The sequence below is a fragment of the Callithrix jacchus genome, chromosome 1 (assembly GCF_049354715.1).
Source record: "Callithrix jacchus isolate 240 chromosome 1, calJac240_pri, whole genome shotgun sequence".
Classification (NCBI taxonomy): Eukaryota; Metazoa; Chordata; class Mammalia; order Primates; family Cebidae; genus Callithrix; species Callithrix jacchus.
The window spans coordinates 23849780-23866391 of NC_133502.1; the positions used below are offsets into that span (position 1 = coordinate 23849780).

Consider the following 16612-nt stretch of genomic DNA (forward strand, 5'->3'; position numbering starts at 1 on the left):
GAACGGGCAGGGTTCCCACTCCGGGAGGAAAGACGGAGAACAGGTTATGTGGGAGCCGGCGGGGGCATTTGCCGGCGACACCCGAGCGGGGGCCGGAAGTGGGGCCGCTGAGCGACGCGCTGCAGGAGCTCCGGGCTAGACCGTGGCGACGGCAGCGGCCCCTGGGCTGGAGGAGGACGATGAGGAGCGACGGAAGCGACGCTGGGGCACGCTGCTGCGCGGCGCCCGGTTTCGTGCCCGCGGCCGACTGCGCAGTCTGTCCGCGAGTCTGAGTAAGTGCAGCCCCGGGACGCCGATCCCGCGGGGCCCGAGCGCCGGTCCGCGCCTTCGGGGAGGGTAGCAGGGAGCCGCCGGCTCCTTAGCGCCGGCGCGAAACCCTCCCGGGAGGCGGGTGGGGAGAGCCCCGGGGCCCGTGCGGCTTCCTGGGTGGTGGGGGCTTATCGGGGGTACCGAGCGTCGGGGGCTGTGGGGGACCCGCCCGGGGCGCCGTGCCTTTCCTGGCTGAAGCCCGGCCGTCCGCCCCCACTCCGCTCACCCCTCACCAGGTGCAGCGAACTGAAGCCACATACCTGTTTTGGAAACTAAGGTGCGCGCATTGCCAGAGGCTCGCCAGGTGTCGTTTTGTAATTGGAACCTAAAACGTATCTTCGTGTTCGGTGTCGATTTTATTTCCAGTAATGTGTACAAACCCAGGGTCCTTAAAATCCAATCCTCCTCTCCACCACCCTCCCACACAGACTTGCAAAGTAAAATAGAAAAATTCTAGCTACTAGGTTGGAGGGAGGGAGAATCGCGACCTAATCACGCCATTAACAGGTTTAGACCTGTGAATACCCTGGCAGGAAGTTCTGGGGTATTCAAGAAACATGCAAAAAGCACCCATACAATCGAAGTCAATTTTGCTGTAGAATTTAGTCAGCATTTAAGTAAAATGCATTACTAGTGTTTACTAGCCCAAGGTATCAAAACCACAAAAATGTCCATCCGCATTTAACAAATGTTTACTGTGTAATAGTAACTGTATAGAAAGAGATGCATATATTGGCTTTGAGTGTTGATGTTTCATTTTCACTGATCTCTTTTGAGGGTATACGGGTGGTGGATCAGTACTTCTCTTCATGCTTAGGGCAATCACTCATCTTTGACTAAAATTTTGTTTTACTGTGTAAACAAAATTGTGATTGCCCATTTTTTGTGATTTTGTGATTGCCCATTTAGTGTTACTGTCATGATATCCTAGGTGCTCGCTATGCATCAGGCACTGCTTCGTACTGAAAATGTAGAGTTGAACCGGATGGAGTCTCTGTTATCAAGGGGCTCACAGCCTGTGTAAGCAGGTTAATTACGCTGTAATAGTAAGTTTTGCCACCTCAGTTTGCAAAAACTACAGAATATGGAATGGGTGGCAGTAGGGAGTAGGGGTCCAAGGCAAGCTTTCTGGAGGATCTACTTTCTGAGCTTGGTTTTAACCGACAAATAGGGCATTGCTCTGATTATTTCCTGTCAGATGTGGTAGCCTCTAGGGAATCATATCCATTATTTAATCCAGAACCACCAGTAGGACTTCCAGTTGTACTTAATTTCACATATTCTTCTATAGTAGATAATAAAGTAATGTAAATTTTGTCTCATAGAAGTAGCTGCACTTATTAACACACTATTGCATTTTATCTCAACAGTGTTTAAATTTAATCTTTTATCCTCCTCCTATATATGAAGAAATATATATTCAGAGAGGCTAAGTGAATTGGCAAAAGCTACCTATTAACAGACCGTGCCTGAGAACAGTCTCCTTTCCATTGTACCACACTGCCTCCCATAGTTAGCTTGGAATGATGAAAGCAAGCCAGGTACCTACAGGTAGCTCTTCGCACACTGCCGTCCTCTCGGGCACATCGATGGCCTCTTGGCATATGAATAAGAGAGTTTACTAACCAAGTTGCCCTGGGCTAGCTATATAACTTAGTGATAGGTACGGGAAACTGTTGGATCTAACGTTTTCCCATGATTTATTCTCTTTTTCTGTTTCTTTTAATATATTACTCAGATTCTGAAATCTTTCTATTTAGTTGCCCCAGGAAAATCTTAAGACCTTTAAATAGCCTCTTTTTGTGTAGACTTTAAAAACACTCTATAGTTCCTCTAATTAAGATTTTTTTTCCCTCAAATGACAGATTTCATAATACATTATTACGTTTTATGTTACTGTTTCACATGGTGTTAACTCCTACTACAGTACATTCTGCTGAAATCCCTTGTAAAGATGTAGTATTTCCAATACATGGACTACATGCATTTATGAGCTAGCCTGAGAATCTAGCCACTTCCAGTAAGGCTTCTAGTTGGACTTACTTTCACATACTCAGTGTTGTATAACATCGGTTTTAGACAAAACAAAAATGCTAAGTTTCATCCATCTTGTTTATAGGTAAAGTTTTGGAACATTGCCCGTTTATAAATTGGAAACTTTTTGTGAATTTCATTATCACCCTAACATCACTACAGTTTTAGGCTTGTGGATTTTTTAAAAAACATTTCAGATATTTATAATCTCAGAAAAAATTGTGGTTGGCTTCCATAGTAACAATAATCTCTCATTTTACTTCTGCCAGAGTTGACTTCATTTGCCAAGACTTTCAAGCACAAAAAAGCTACTAAGTTGCTGCTTGGTATAATTTTTGAGCTCTCTTCTCATGCAGATTCAAATCCTAGTTAAAAATGCTCCTTGAACTATCCAGTTATTATCCAGCATCTCCATAGGCAGTTACTGTTCTTTTGTCCCATAGGACTATTAATACACACTTTTTCATTATTGATGGCATGTGGGTAACCATTAGGGAAATAGATAATTCATTCTGTGGTGTCTCCAACACCTTGATAGCAGCTATTTGTGTTTTCATTTCAGCCGTGCAACTGGCATGGTTTCCTGACTTCCCAGTTCTTAACAGAGAAGGAGAGAGATTGATGTAAGAATTCTGAATCTGAGTTCCACATTACTTCAGACGTGATCGGAAGCTGTGATTCACCCAAAGTAATTAATGAGCACCGTGGGGTGTGGGGTCCTTCTGCTCCTCCGCTGGGTTGTGGATGTTGGCAATGACACATGAACTTGCTTTCCACTTCTTAAAGTCTTCACTTGAACCTTCACATTGTTCTTTCACTTGTAGGCATCTTTTTTTAAATGTAGGAACAGTTTTTATTTTTAAACAAGGTGTTACCAAAATATCAATTTAGGATGGACTTAAAGATCTTTAAAGAAATAATAGTGCATTTATGACTTAGGACTTTTTAATTGTATTTAAAATTGTTTAGCCTTGTGCCAAATTGTTTTTGGGAAATTCACTGTAATCCACCTGTAGATAATGCATTTCTTTTGTATTTCTAAAAGACCCTTTGCTAGTGGCAGAATCTGTAACTCACATATGCAATATGCAATACAATGTACACTTCTTTTATTTTTTGAGACAGAGTTTTGCTGTGTCGCCCAGGCTGGAGTGCAGTGGCATGATCTCAGCTCGCTGCAACCTCGACTCTTGAGTTCAAATGATTCTCGTACCTCAGCCTCCCTAGAAGCTGGGATTACAGGCAAGTGCCACCACGCCCAGCTAATTTTTTTTATTTTTTATAGAGATGGTGTTTTACCATAATGCCCAGGCTAGTCTCAAACTCCTGAGCTCATGCAATCTGCTCTCCTTGGCTTCCCAAAGTGCTAGGATTGCAGACATGAGCCACCATGCATGGCCCAATGTACACTTTTGTAATTAAAAATAATTAGAATAACTAGAATTTAATTTGTAGGGCAGTTCTGACCTTCATTAAAATATATTTTTTATGATAAAGTATTATTTATTATATAATAGTTTTGTCTAGTTGACTCTCCTACTAACCTTATGGCAATAATTAAAATGTATTTACTCCTGTAATTTGGGTTTCAGTTCTTGTTATATTTAAGTTTTTATTTATTTTTAATTTTTGGAGAAAATATTACTGGGTAAAAACCATTAAATATATTTATATATGTTATAAGGTAGAAAGGATTTAAATAAATGTAATATTCTTAATTTGAAGAAGGCAAGTCTCTGGGGAATAAGGCAATACAATTATATGGTTAAATAGTATGGAACAGTGGTTCTCAAATGTTTTGGTGTCAGACCCCTTTGTATTTTAGAAATGTAAAGAGCCAAAGATTTTTTGTGTGTGTGTATGTGGATTATATAGATATTTATTGGGTTAGAAATTAAAACTGGAAGTTTATAAAGTGTGTAAGTTAAAACTGGAAGTTTTAATTTTAAAATAGTAATAGGTTAATTACATATCACATAAACAACATTTTATATAAAACAATTATAATTACAACAAATAGATGTATGGCATTATTTTATATTTTTGTAAGTATCTTTAATGTGTGCCTGATAGAAGGCAGGCAGATTATTGGGTTCTTTTCATGAAACATAAAGAAAGTCAGGCTTACACAAATGTGTAGTTGTATAGGGAGGAGTATTGTAATAGAGAATTGTGGACACTCTTTGGTCTACTCCATTGCTCAACAGGTGGCACTTCCTTAAAGGTCAGTTACATCGTGCCATCTGAAACCTGCATCAGAGAATCTTTTGTCTCTGTTAACATCAAAATCTATTGGTTTGTAGTGAAGTTTTACTGATGTCTGCTTTATTTTGTGACATCCATTCGTTGGTCATTTGGAATATATTGGTTTACTGAGTTAATGCAGATTCTTCCAAATGGTAACACATTAATATTAATAGATTACCACAGTTCCATCAAAAGGTCTCTTAAGGTATCGAGGAACTATTGGCAACCACATTCATTTTCTAGAAAATAGGCCGGGCGCGGTGGCTCAAGCCTGTAATCCCAGCACTTTGGGAGGCCGAGGCGGGTGGATCACGAGGTCAAGAGATTGAGACCATCCTTGTCAACATGGTGGTTGACTGAAAATACACAAAAAAATTAGCTGGGCATGGTGGCACGTGCCTGTAATCTCAGCTACTCAAGAGGCTGAGGCAGGAGAATTGCCTGAACCCAGGAGGCGGGGGTTGCGGTGAGCCGAGATCGCGCCATTGCACTCCAGCCTGGGTAACAAGAGCGAAACTCCGTCTCAAAAAAAAAAAAAGAAAAGAAAATAATCTGCCAGACCTCCAAGTCTGAACAAACATAGTTCATCAGTTGTCTTTTAAAATAAAAATGTTAGAACAAAGCAGCAAGTTCAGCTCACAGTTTAAATGTATTTCAATACACAGCACAAAGTGCTTTATGTGTGCTTCCAATTTTGTCACACATTTGTCACACAATGTGTTAAAAAGATGTGGACTTGTTGAGATATAATTTTTTATTACTACTTCTATGACATTTGTAAGTAAAACTGCAAGTTGTTCTCTCATTTACTGTGAGTTGATGGTAGTGACTCCAACACGTGAGGCCACTACCTTGATTCTTGTAAAGGCACCAGCAATTTTACCCAATTGCTTATGCACCATTAGTGCAAATGTCAAACAGTGGAAAAGGTAAATGACATTTTAGTATTATTATGACCATAATATTGATCTTGTGGACCCCATTAGAGGGTCTTGGGGACCCTCAGCGTTCTGACCGCCTTTTGAGAACCACTAGCATTGAAAGATCTCAGATTTAGTAGCGCTCTTAGTGTTCATCCAGTTGAACAGCTCTAAATTCTTCTATGCTGTCCTTGCCAAGTACTTATTTAGATTATGCTGAATACTTGCAGTTTCTGTGAATAATCGTGCTAAATGAATAAAAATGTGTCACAGGCAGCTGTTTGATGGAAAGTAATAGAGATTCTTAACCCTGGAGTTACGCTTTGTCCTGCTTTTAAAAGATTGCATAAGTTTCTACTCAGTTTCTCTAAGTAGTCAACCTTGATGAAATCCAGAGACTTCTAAAATTAAGTTGTAAAGGAAAGATAGAGTTAAGGTTTTGATTTTCCTTTGGTATATTTAAGGACAATTGTCATCTTTCTTTGATTTTTCTTTGTCTGCTCTATAATTAAATGAAATTGTGTTAGATATGTAGTTATTTATATCTATACCTGTCTCCCGAGTAGCTCAAGAGTTGCTTGAATGTTGCTGAGTAGATCACAAGCTACTTGAGAGCCAGGGCTGTCTAGTATAGAAGGATGCATTGGAATCTGATGACCGTCTCTTCTGGAAGAGGCTGGGAAATCAACTATGGGACTGCTTCAGTGGTCCACGCTGGGTTTCACAGCTCCCCTGGGAGCCTGCAGTGTATTCTGAGGACTCATACCATTGGTAGTGGACATGACTTCAATACTCATCTCTCTTTTTCAAAGCATCAGTTTATAAAATAATTGTTTAATTTAAATATTTTTTCTTAAAAATTGAACTAGTTGTGATCTTCCAGGTACCTATATGAGAGCACAGGAGAGGATTAGTAGAGACCAGATAAGTATGGCCATCTCTCATTCCATTACCTGACTTGCCATTCAGCGAACACTGCTGGCTGGCAAGGTGGTCTGAGAGCTTTGCAGTTCTAGATTACTCTTATTTTTAGTCTCAAATTGTTTGTTGTATACCCGTAATGGACTTAAATATAGAGACAGGAAGTAAAGAGCACTAGAGGGGACTACAGCAAGCCAATTAGGACCATAAGTCCTCAAGATGAGTACCATATCTTAAATTTCATCAGATAATCAAACTACTTATGTAGTTTAGCAGGATGTCACTAATACTTCAAAACTATTCTTTTAAAAGGAAAACAATCATATAATTTATCTATACAATACATTACAATAAAGATGAGTCATCGTTTCAGTAGATTATTTTTGGAGACATGCTCACTAGTATCAATATGACACCTCGAACCATTTCATTTAAAAAGCATAAAAGTTATTTCTAAGGTTGATTTTTTTTTCATTCAAATACAAGACCAGTACAGGTTATAATAAACTGTAATATTTAAATCTTAGTCTACATATCCTGTGTTTTTAAAAAATGTATTTGTTTACACATCCAGCTTTTTTGTGCATAATTAGCATAAAGTCTGAAAAATGTTGGGAAGGGAGCAGGATGCGTTTATTTTAGGTAAATTAGAAATATCGGTGAAGCATCAGGCGCATGAGGAACAGGTAAATTGAGATTGTAGATAAAGAGTAGACTTGTAGATTGGGAATAATTCATACACAGGTGTGATAATTGGAGACATTAGAAGGAATGAAATCACTGAGGAAAAGAACGTAATAACTTAAAAGACAGTGGATAAGACCTTGGAGAAATGCCTGCTTTTCAGGGTATAGAGCAGAGAGAAACAGCAATTTGAGTATAGAGGACAAGTCAACCGCAGATGACACTTTGGGGGTCTGGTATTGCAGTGTGGATTGAGAAAAATCCACTAGATATATTTTAAAGTGAAGTTTACATTTTATGAGATTATTATGAGAATTCAGTCATCAAATTCTCAGATAGTAAATGGTTAAGGAGTTACTGGGGGAGGTTAAATTCATAGGTAGGTTTTAGAGATGTTTGACATGTAATAGCAGATCTGTTAACATGGCAAACAGTTGAGAAGTGGGACTGTCAGGTATTCATTTTAAGATGTAGGCACAAGGTTAAAAATACATGCAATAATGATGTAAAAGAAGAATGGAAGATGAGAAGTAATTGATTATCTACATTTCTATATTCCCCATAGAACAGGTCTTACTTGCTCTCCCACTCAGCAACCCTTCTAATTGGTATAAGCTTTGAGTGTATTAAATGCATCCTTTTTCCTGATTTTTATCACTCTGAGATGTTATCAGCAAGTGGATTTCACATGCAGAATAACCTGACAAACAATACATCTCTTCTGAAGACACGTTTTATGTTTTACCACATAGGACATACTTGATGCCTGCCTCCCTCATTCTTCATGACTAGTAGCAGTGGTCTTGGGGTCAACTGGGCATTCATACTCACAAGACCCAGTAGACCATAGTGGACCCTGCTGTGCATCAGCCTCTCTGGATTTTTGAAAATTATGGGAAGGAAAATCCAAAATGTCAGTGTTAGGTATGTTGTTCCTAGATGATAGCTCAGGTTTAGTGGAAAATGATACAAGGATGGGAGTGAATGCCACCCTGGCTTATCTCCTTAATGCTCTGCAGGAAACAGTGTCCTCTTCTAACAGCATATAAGTATAGCATCCAGGACTAAGCAAATGACAAGCCAATTACAAGTCATATTCGTTTTGAAAAGCCTCTGTTTATACTTCTTACTGGGCATGTTCAGCCCTGCTCACTCTCCCCTCAATCCAGATGTTGCTCATCGGTAGGAGCCATTTTTACTACAGTGTTGCTTAGAAACACAGCTGATATCCCACCTTTATCATGTTTCCAGGGAAACAGTGCAGGAAGGTTAAGGAGAGGTCATTTTTTATCTGAAGAGGGAGAAAGGCTTTGTTAACCCTTTATTTACACTAACTGACAAAATAAATAGAAAACATAATGCTGGCTGTAGGATCTGTGCAATTGACTTTATTAGCAGCAGTGCTTGTTTTTATTGATTCTCATAACATCTGGGTATGAAGTTGCTTTTATATCTCACCAGATGGTGCATGGTAATTGTGCTTCACTGATACTTTCAGCAAATTGAGTAAATTAAAAATCCTTCCTGATATTGTTCATTCGTCCTGGTTTCTTTAAGAACACCTTTGAGTGGAAGTACATATTATACAGACCAGGGAACAGAGATTATTGGTAAGTAGGGTTAGATAAAAATAAGGCAATCCATGAGTGGAGTTCTTATTCTAGACCACCAATATAAGAATATATTTTAAAAACCCATGTCCACGCACCTCACCACCCCAGAGCAATTTTTTATTAACTTATTCTTTAAAATGACTTCCATTTGATATTACTCAAGATGAATTGACTTTTATTTCGACCTTCATAGTGTAACAACTCACTGTAAGATTATGATTGTTTATCACAAAACAGTTAATTTGACTTTTCAGGAATGTTTTGTGGAAAACTGTAAGTTTATCTTTTGTTATTCCTAGCCAGTGATAGACCCAAACAAATATGCCCATTTTTCTGAAGTCGTTTTAAGCGTATATGCCCACTTCTCAGAATATTTATTTTTTTAAATAAATTTAATTTGTATATGTAATTAGATTATTTAAAATGTTTTAGTCATAAGTATATAAAAAGTGCTGTACTAGACATTAGATATGCAATAGTGAAAAAGAGAAATATACTTCCTAGCTTTATAGATTTAAATTCAGTATCGTTTTCTAAAATTAGATATTGGAGGCTATAAAACAAAAATAACTTTTCAGAGTTTATTACTTGAAAGTTTAACTGTGTAAATTTATACAAATGTAAATATAAGATTCAAATTTTAAAATATGCTTTATTCATGTATTTGGAGCTATTTTATCTGGCTTTGTGATAATTTTTTAAATAAGAACTAATTTGGGCAGAACACAGTTAAGAAAGTAGAGCCAGAAATACTAGTCACAAAACCAAATAAAGTTAACATGTCTATAACATTTATGAATGCTCTTATTATTATTAATCTTCATACTATTGACCAGCCTTATAGTAAGCATTTTAAAAACTCTTATTCTACTGAAAAGGCAACTGAGACTGGAAATAGGTGATAAATACAGTTATTCAGGGAGGATGTGATACAATAATAAAATTTGCTACCACTGGGTGGCAGTGTTGATTTCTGGGAAATCAGGGAAAAATGTCGGTTTATGTTTAAAAAGGTTCATTTGAATAAGAATTCAAATGTAAAAGTCTGTGTTTAGTGAAATAATAATAAAAAATCAAATATGTTAAATCGTCCACCTTGTTTTTATAATCAATCTATAACTTCTTTATAGCAGTTTGGTTAGTGGGAAAAAAGGAAATTTTTTTAAAAAATTCAGTAAGTAAGCATAAGTAGATGAATAGTACATAAGACAATTTGTAACATATCTCAGTTCTTTTGCATTTTTAAGATAACATGTATAAACCTTTTGAAAACAAAAACTTATCTTAGTAGTTTTTCTTTACTTTCTTTATATCAGTTGCATATTTTAAAAAATTGTTCTCCAGCGAGTCATTTTACTTCATTTATCTCTGGTTCTTGGAGAATTTCTTTAAAAAAATTTTTTTTATTCTTTTGTTTTTATTGTACTTCAACTTCTGGGGTACATGTGCAGATCTTGCAGGATTGTTGCATAGTTATACACATGCCACAGTGGTTTGCTGCCTCCATCCCCCGTCACCTACATCAGGCATTTCTCCCAATGTTATCCCTCCCCACCCCACACTTTCCCTCCCCTAGCTCCCCACCCCTCAAGGAATATCATGTGTGATATTCCTCTCCCTGTGCCCATGTGTTCTCATTGTTCAACACCTGCCTATGAGTGAGAACATACAGTGTTTGGTTTTCTGTTCCTTTGTTACTTTGCTGGTTCTTGGAGAATTTCTATGCATTTGTTTCACACTTCACCCTCAAGTATTTATTGCCTTATCAATACACTTTAGCAATCTGTTGACCCCATGATGTGAAACTTTCTATCTCATGACACCAGTAATCTGATATTTATTTTTAATTAGATATGAAGGACAAATCATTAATCATTTTCTTAAAGATAATACAGTATTAGAATTTAGTGGCTAACTTGAGTAAATTATTTAAGTTTAGTATTAAAACTTCCAGGTGGAGATGGAGATACTTTTATTCTTTCTTACCCTAGTTCATTTTGTTTTGTTTTATTTTGTCCAGCTCCTTACCCTAGTTTCTTTAGTTTTTGCTACGGTACATGAAAAAGATTGACAAAGTGTATTAGATTGGTCTTGCTAAGTTAGAATTTCTGAACTGCCTCTTCAGTACAGTTTGCCCTGGACATACATAACTTAACAGTAGATGTACCATGAGCTCTGGAATCGTGCTTGTTTGCCTCCCGTTCTTCTACCTCAGGAGCCAGATGATGGCCAGTCTACTTATGCTCCTGAGCTTCTATTTTCTCATTAAAGAAAAAAAAAAATTGACAGTAAAGCATCAACTTTTTTTGGTCGAATCAGTGAGAAACTTATAAATGAAGATAGCTGACAGTAAATCAGCACTTTTTAAAAATGCATATGATTTGATGAATGTTAGTGTTTCATAAATATGGTAGTGGAGGGTTATGGTAGAAAGGGAACTGTTGAGGACAGAAAGCACAAGGGAAATTATAGCCACTACTTTTGTGGATGGGTTATACCTATTACCATATTGAACAATGACGTGTGGCCTAGTACCATAGTTTATTATATTATGAATTTTTTTGCAAATAATAGATACATGTTGAATTACTGATACTCTCTCTCTCTCTCTAGGATACATACAGAAAACTACAATGGAAAAGTCCTGGATGCTGTGGAACTTTATTGAAAGATGGCTAATAGCTTTGGCTTCATGGTCTTGGGCTCTCTGCCGTATTTCTCTTTTACCTTTAATCGTGACTTTTCATCTGTATGGAGGCATTATCTTACTTTTGTTAATATTCATATCAATAGCAGGTATTCTATATAAATTTCAGGATGTATTGCTTTATTTTCCAGAACAGCCATCCTCTTCACGTCTTTATGTTCCCATGCCCACGGGCATTCCACATGAAAACATTTTCATCAGAACCAAAGATGGAATACGTCTAAATCTTATTTTGATACGATACACTGGAGACAATTCACCCTATTCCCCAACTATAATTTATTTTCATGGGAATGCAGGCAACATAGGTCACAGGTTGCCAAATGCACTGCTTATGTTGGTTAACCTCAAAGTTAACCTTTTGCTGGTTGATTATCGAGGATATGGAAAAAGTGAAGGAGAAGCAAGTGAAGAAGGACTCTACTTAGATTCTGAAGCTGTGTTAGACTATGTGATGACTAGACCTGACCTTGATAAAACAAAAATTTTTCTTTTTGGCCGTTCCTTGGGTGGAGCAGTAGCGATTCATTTGGCTTCTGAAAATTCACACAGGATTTCAGCCATTATGGTGGAGAACACATTTTTAAGCATACCACATATGGCCAGCACTTTATTTTCATTCTTTCCAATGCGTTACCTTCCTTTATGGTGCTACAAAAATAAATTTTTGTCCTACAGAAAAATCTCTCAGTGTAGAATGCCTTCTCTTTTCATCTCTGGACTCTCAGATCAATTAATTCCACCAGTCATGATGAAACAACTTTATGAACTCTCCCCATCTCGGACTAAGAGATTAGCCATTTTTCCAGATGGGACTCACAATGATACATGGCAGTGCCAAGGCTATTTCACTGCACTTGAACAGTTCATCAAAGAAGTTGTAAAGAGCCATTCTCCTGAAGAAATGGCAAAAACTTCATCTAATGTAACAATTATATGATGTTTTCCATTTTGATTATTGCATTGTGTTTTAATTTGTGCAGAATGGTTAAGAATGTTCCTTTTAGAAGTGTTATGTCTGTATCCTGTCTGAAGAGTGACATTAAACTTTGAAAGGACTTCAGTGCTCCTTTGTGATGATCCAAATAGTTTTTTACATTGAAAAACTATAATTCTTGGGATTATTTCATACATTTTCATCAAAACTTTCAATGTGGTTATGTATTCATATCTTTAGTTTAATATGTCGATATAAGATATTGTTCAAAAGTTTCTTGTTGCTGAAGTGGTGTAATCTCACACAGATCAATAGCTAGATGTGGAAGGAGATATGTAAACAAGAAACCTTTGGGTATTACTACTTAAGTAAATACTGGGACAATCATGATAAGCAAACTTAGTTCTGTAACTGCATTTTTCACCTTAAAAGTTAAATGAAATGCATGATGGTATTTTATTCCTTGAATTATGCAATGCAACATTTTAAATGTAAATAGCACTGGTCATATACTGATGTATATGGTTATCTGGGTTATATCTATTTTTATGTAAATTCTATTTTGTTTTTGGCAAGAAGTGAAATTGAGACCTATGTGCAGGTTGCCATTGAATTTTGCTCTGGTGAATGCTGAGATCCAGCTTTTTCTTACAAATAAATGGGACCCTGTTTTCCTATATAAATGTACCGTGTTTTTGTTAGGCACAGTCTGGATCATGGCATGTAGAAATAGAAATTTAGAATTTCACTGCAGCTTTGATGTGCATATTTGAACTTTTTAACATTTGTAACTTTGGTGGCAAAGAGAATTTTAGATTCTGTTGATTTTGTAAGTTTACAGCTGAACCACTAATAGCAGTCACAGTGAAGATGAACACTGCTTAAGAATTAAATTAGGAAGTCTTTTATCATTACAGAATTGTACATACTACTTTTCAAAAATCCGCACATTTGATTTTAAGTCCCAATACCTAGCTATATCTAACCCACTAAAGGCAAGACATCATTTGGACTTCTTGAAAATAAAAGTTACAAAACCCAACAGTGTTCCAGTTGCTGTGAAATAGAACTCCTACATCAAAAGACAGCTTTAGGAAGTCTTATTTATTTGTTATAAAAGTTTTTACATGTCGGAATGTGAGAGTGAAGGAATTCTGGAGCTTTTTGACATAGAACCTGTTACCACATTTAGCAATTAAGTGGCCATAGGTGGGAAGTAGGATTTAGATGCGTAGAAAAGTAACAAAATCTTACTTAGAAAAAAAAAGCCCCTTGAAACTTGCAGGATTTACCTTAATAAAAGTATACGCTATGAGTCATAATTGTGCCAAGTTGTTTAAAGCAGTCCTCAAAAAATAGATGCAATTGAGTTCTGTGTAATGTGTCAGCTTTAACATATAGTATTTTGAATATTTTAGCTATATTTAATGGCTTTCTGCAAGCAACTAGAACAGAGAAATAATGGGTCAATACTCTTGACCTCAATTTAAAATTTTTTCCATGGAGATAGGGCTAGAAATACTTTTGCCAAATGGCATTCTTACTCACTTTATGCCAGTATTTAGAAAAAATAAATTATAGCAAGTATGATTTCTAAAAATAATTTTTTCTATAAATGTAAACAGTCTTGCTTTTTAAAACAAGTTGGTAATGCATATCATGGAAGGCATATTTTGTATGTATAAATTCACAATTAAAGCCTACTTTTCTTGTCAGTTCTTGCTATGTAGAATGACTATTCTAAATATTAATGTATTAAAAAGAAAATACAACAAAATGTATAGTTAGACACGAGCTTACATGGCATACCTTATATTTGTATCATTATTTAAAGTTTACAAAAAATACCTTGTGTTTCTATGTGATCAGTCTATTACACTATGGAGAAATGTATCAACCTTAGTTCTAAATATGCTGATGAGGTCTAAAAGCTATATTTTCATCAGTACTTTGCTTTTATGCTGCTTTTTATTTTTGATATTCCAGGTTTATAAACTATCTTTTTAAATTTTAAGCCAGGACTTCAAAAATTGTAGAGTACTTGTTTGCTATCCTCTCCCTTAATTCTCTTCTTAGGGTTAAGGAGCCTTTCTCTCTCCCTCTCTCTCTCCCCCCTTCTCTCTCTCTCTCTTTCTCTCTCTCTCTCTCTCTCTCTCTCTCTCTCTCTCTCTCTCTCTCTCTCTCTCTTTCTCTTTCTTCTTTCTGCAGCTAAGGGCAGAGGCAGTGCCTAGGGTGGTACCACATCTGTCTTCACTAGCATCTGTATCCCAGTCTGTTTCCTTAGATCGGTAAGAAGTGGAAAACAAACTTAGTATGGGGTCCATGAAGCCCATGGCATCATTTTTGAAAATAATTTCCAGTTTTGGGGCCAAAGCAATTGGTCTTAGTAAAATGAGACTTCTTCAAGGTCACTCCTTCGCCTTGTACCCATTGCTTAGCGGGAATGGAAGTATATGTATCCATCTTGTATATTAATTTCTGACTCATTTATACAAGAGCAGCTATAGGAGTTTACAAATGAGCTTTAAGTTACTGTAAATTTGGGGATCCTAGAGTGATCTTATGGCAAGATACAGCTCATTTAGAATAAAATCCCACATCCATTATGGGGGGAAAAACTGGTGAAAAAGAAGTATAAAAGGACCCTAAAAAGCATACTGCAAAATAAGAGAAGAAATAATTTGTGACAGGTAGTAGAATACTAGCAAGATAGAAACAACTAGAAAGGAAGGTTTGACACAGTTCTTACATTTAGATATAGAAAATAAATTGATGAGATTGATGAAACAGAAATAGTGCAAAACATTTGAATGCAAATCATTTCTAATAAGTGACTGGGACACTTGGCATTGCAACTACCCTATGTTTTTGCAGTTATATTTTTGACTGTAAAATTGATATTTTCATAAAAATGGTGTTCTGAATTTTGTTACAGGGCTGGTTAAATTTATGATTACCTGTAGAAACTCGAAAGTTACATAGATTACAGCTTTGGTAATATGTCACTGGAGTAATTATGTTGTAGTACCTGTTGAGAATTCATACAATCTGATGCTTACATATTCATTTCTTATGTTTGTAAGATTTGGCTTGGTGGGAATAGGTTTGGGGAAATTAAAGAATGAGGGCCATATATTTAATGTTTTGTAAATTATCTTTCAAGCTCAGCTTAAGAGTAGTTTATGTTAAGGAGACCCTTTTCTTCTTGAGGATAGGAATAGGTAAGATAAACTTGTAAAGAATGTCACAGAAGTCACTTTTTAATTTACATCATGATTGAGATACTGAAATCTTCCACTGATCTTTCTCCTCTCCCTTTTTCATATTATGTTTGATAATTATATATATTTTTAAACACTGTGAGAGGAAAAATTAGTCATAAATAGCCCTTTTGGATTATCCACTTAAATTTATGTATTTTCATATTACTCAGGTAAAGATGGAAATGACAGAGCACAGACATTTATTTTTTAAACTGATAGGGTAGAAAATGAAATGTTTTTCTGCTTATTCTTAATACCATATATATATATATATATCATTTTAGCAAATTGGAAATAATATATTCATTTGTATGGCAAGATAAATGCAGTCATCTTAATACTAGTCTACGCATTTTTGCCAAATGGCGCAAATATACCTCCATTTATATTTTGTATCTTAAAATGTAGTTTAAAAATAGGACAATGTATGAGACACTTTTTTACAAAAAGTGCCATATATACATATGTAACAGGTGAGTGTGTGTTTAACATAATTTATAACGATTTCTGTCAGTACAGTGTATATGGAAAAGTCAAGTTGTTTTTAACATATTCAAGTATGTTCAGTATAAAGTAAGTTAATCCCATTTCATAATGTAAATCATATTTTTGTTATTTGCCATATTTTATTTGAAGTAGTAATAAAATTTTATAACTCAAATTTGAATGTCATAGTACATTGTGTGCTAACCATGGCAAGCAAACATTTACATTTGTTTTTTACAATAAATTTCTTTTAAAATATACTTTCTATTTTTCTGTACTGACATATGCAATAAATTGGTACATTAAAAATTTGATTAATGTCTTAAGATAGTTCGCATTCAGTCTTTTTTTAAAAATTGTTAATCTAAAATTTTATAGTAGGACATTAAAGTTGTCTCAGTGGTGAAATTCCTGAATTTGCACTGAAATTAATGAATTTTATTCTAGTAATGGTGTTAATAAAAAATAGAAGATAGATTTATATTTCCTTC

At 36.0% G+C, this 16612-nt stretch overlaps 1 protein-coding gene across 3 annotated transcripts; it reads left to right on the forward strand.

The window, feature by feature from the left end:
* Nucleotides 1-94: 94 nt before the first annotated feature.
* Nucleotides 95-16447, forward strand: ABHD13 (abhydrolase domain containing 13). 3 transcript variants are annotated; one of them, XM_078329896.1, is made up of 4 exons: nucleotides 95-272; nucleotides 2906-3031; nucleotides 3469-3585; nucleotides 11342-16447. In XM_078329896.1, exon 4 carries the CDS (start codon nucleotides 11362-11364, stop codon nucleotides 12373-12375), a length of 1014 nt encoding a protein of 337 aa, XP_078186022.1. In that variant the 5' UTR covers nucleotides 95-272; nucleotides 2906-3031; nucleotides 3469-3585; nucleotides 11342-11361; the 3' UTR covers nucleotides 12376-16447. The 3 variants fall into 3 exon arrangements, with proteins under 3 accessions (XP_078186022.1, XP_078186066.1, XP_002742578.1); XM_078329940.1 differs by lacking the exon at nucleotides 2906-3031; XM_002742532.7 differs by lacking the exons at nucleotides 2906-3031; nucleotides 3469-3585.
* Nucleotides 16448-16612: the final 165 nt, after the last annotated feature.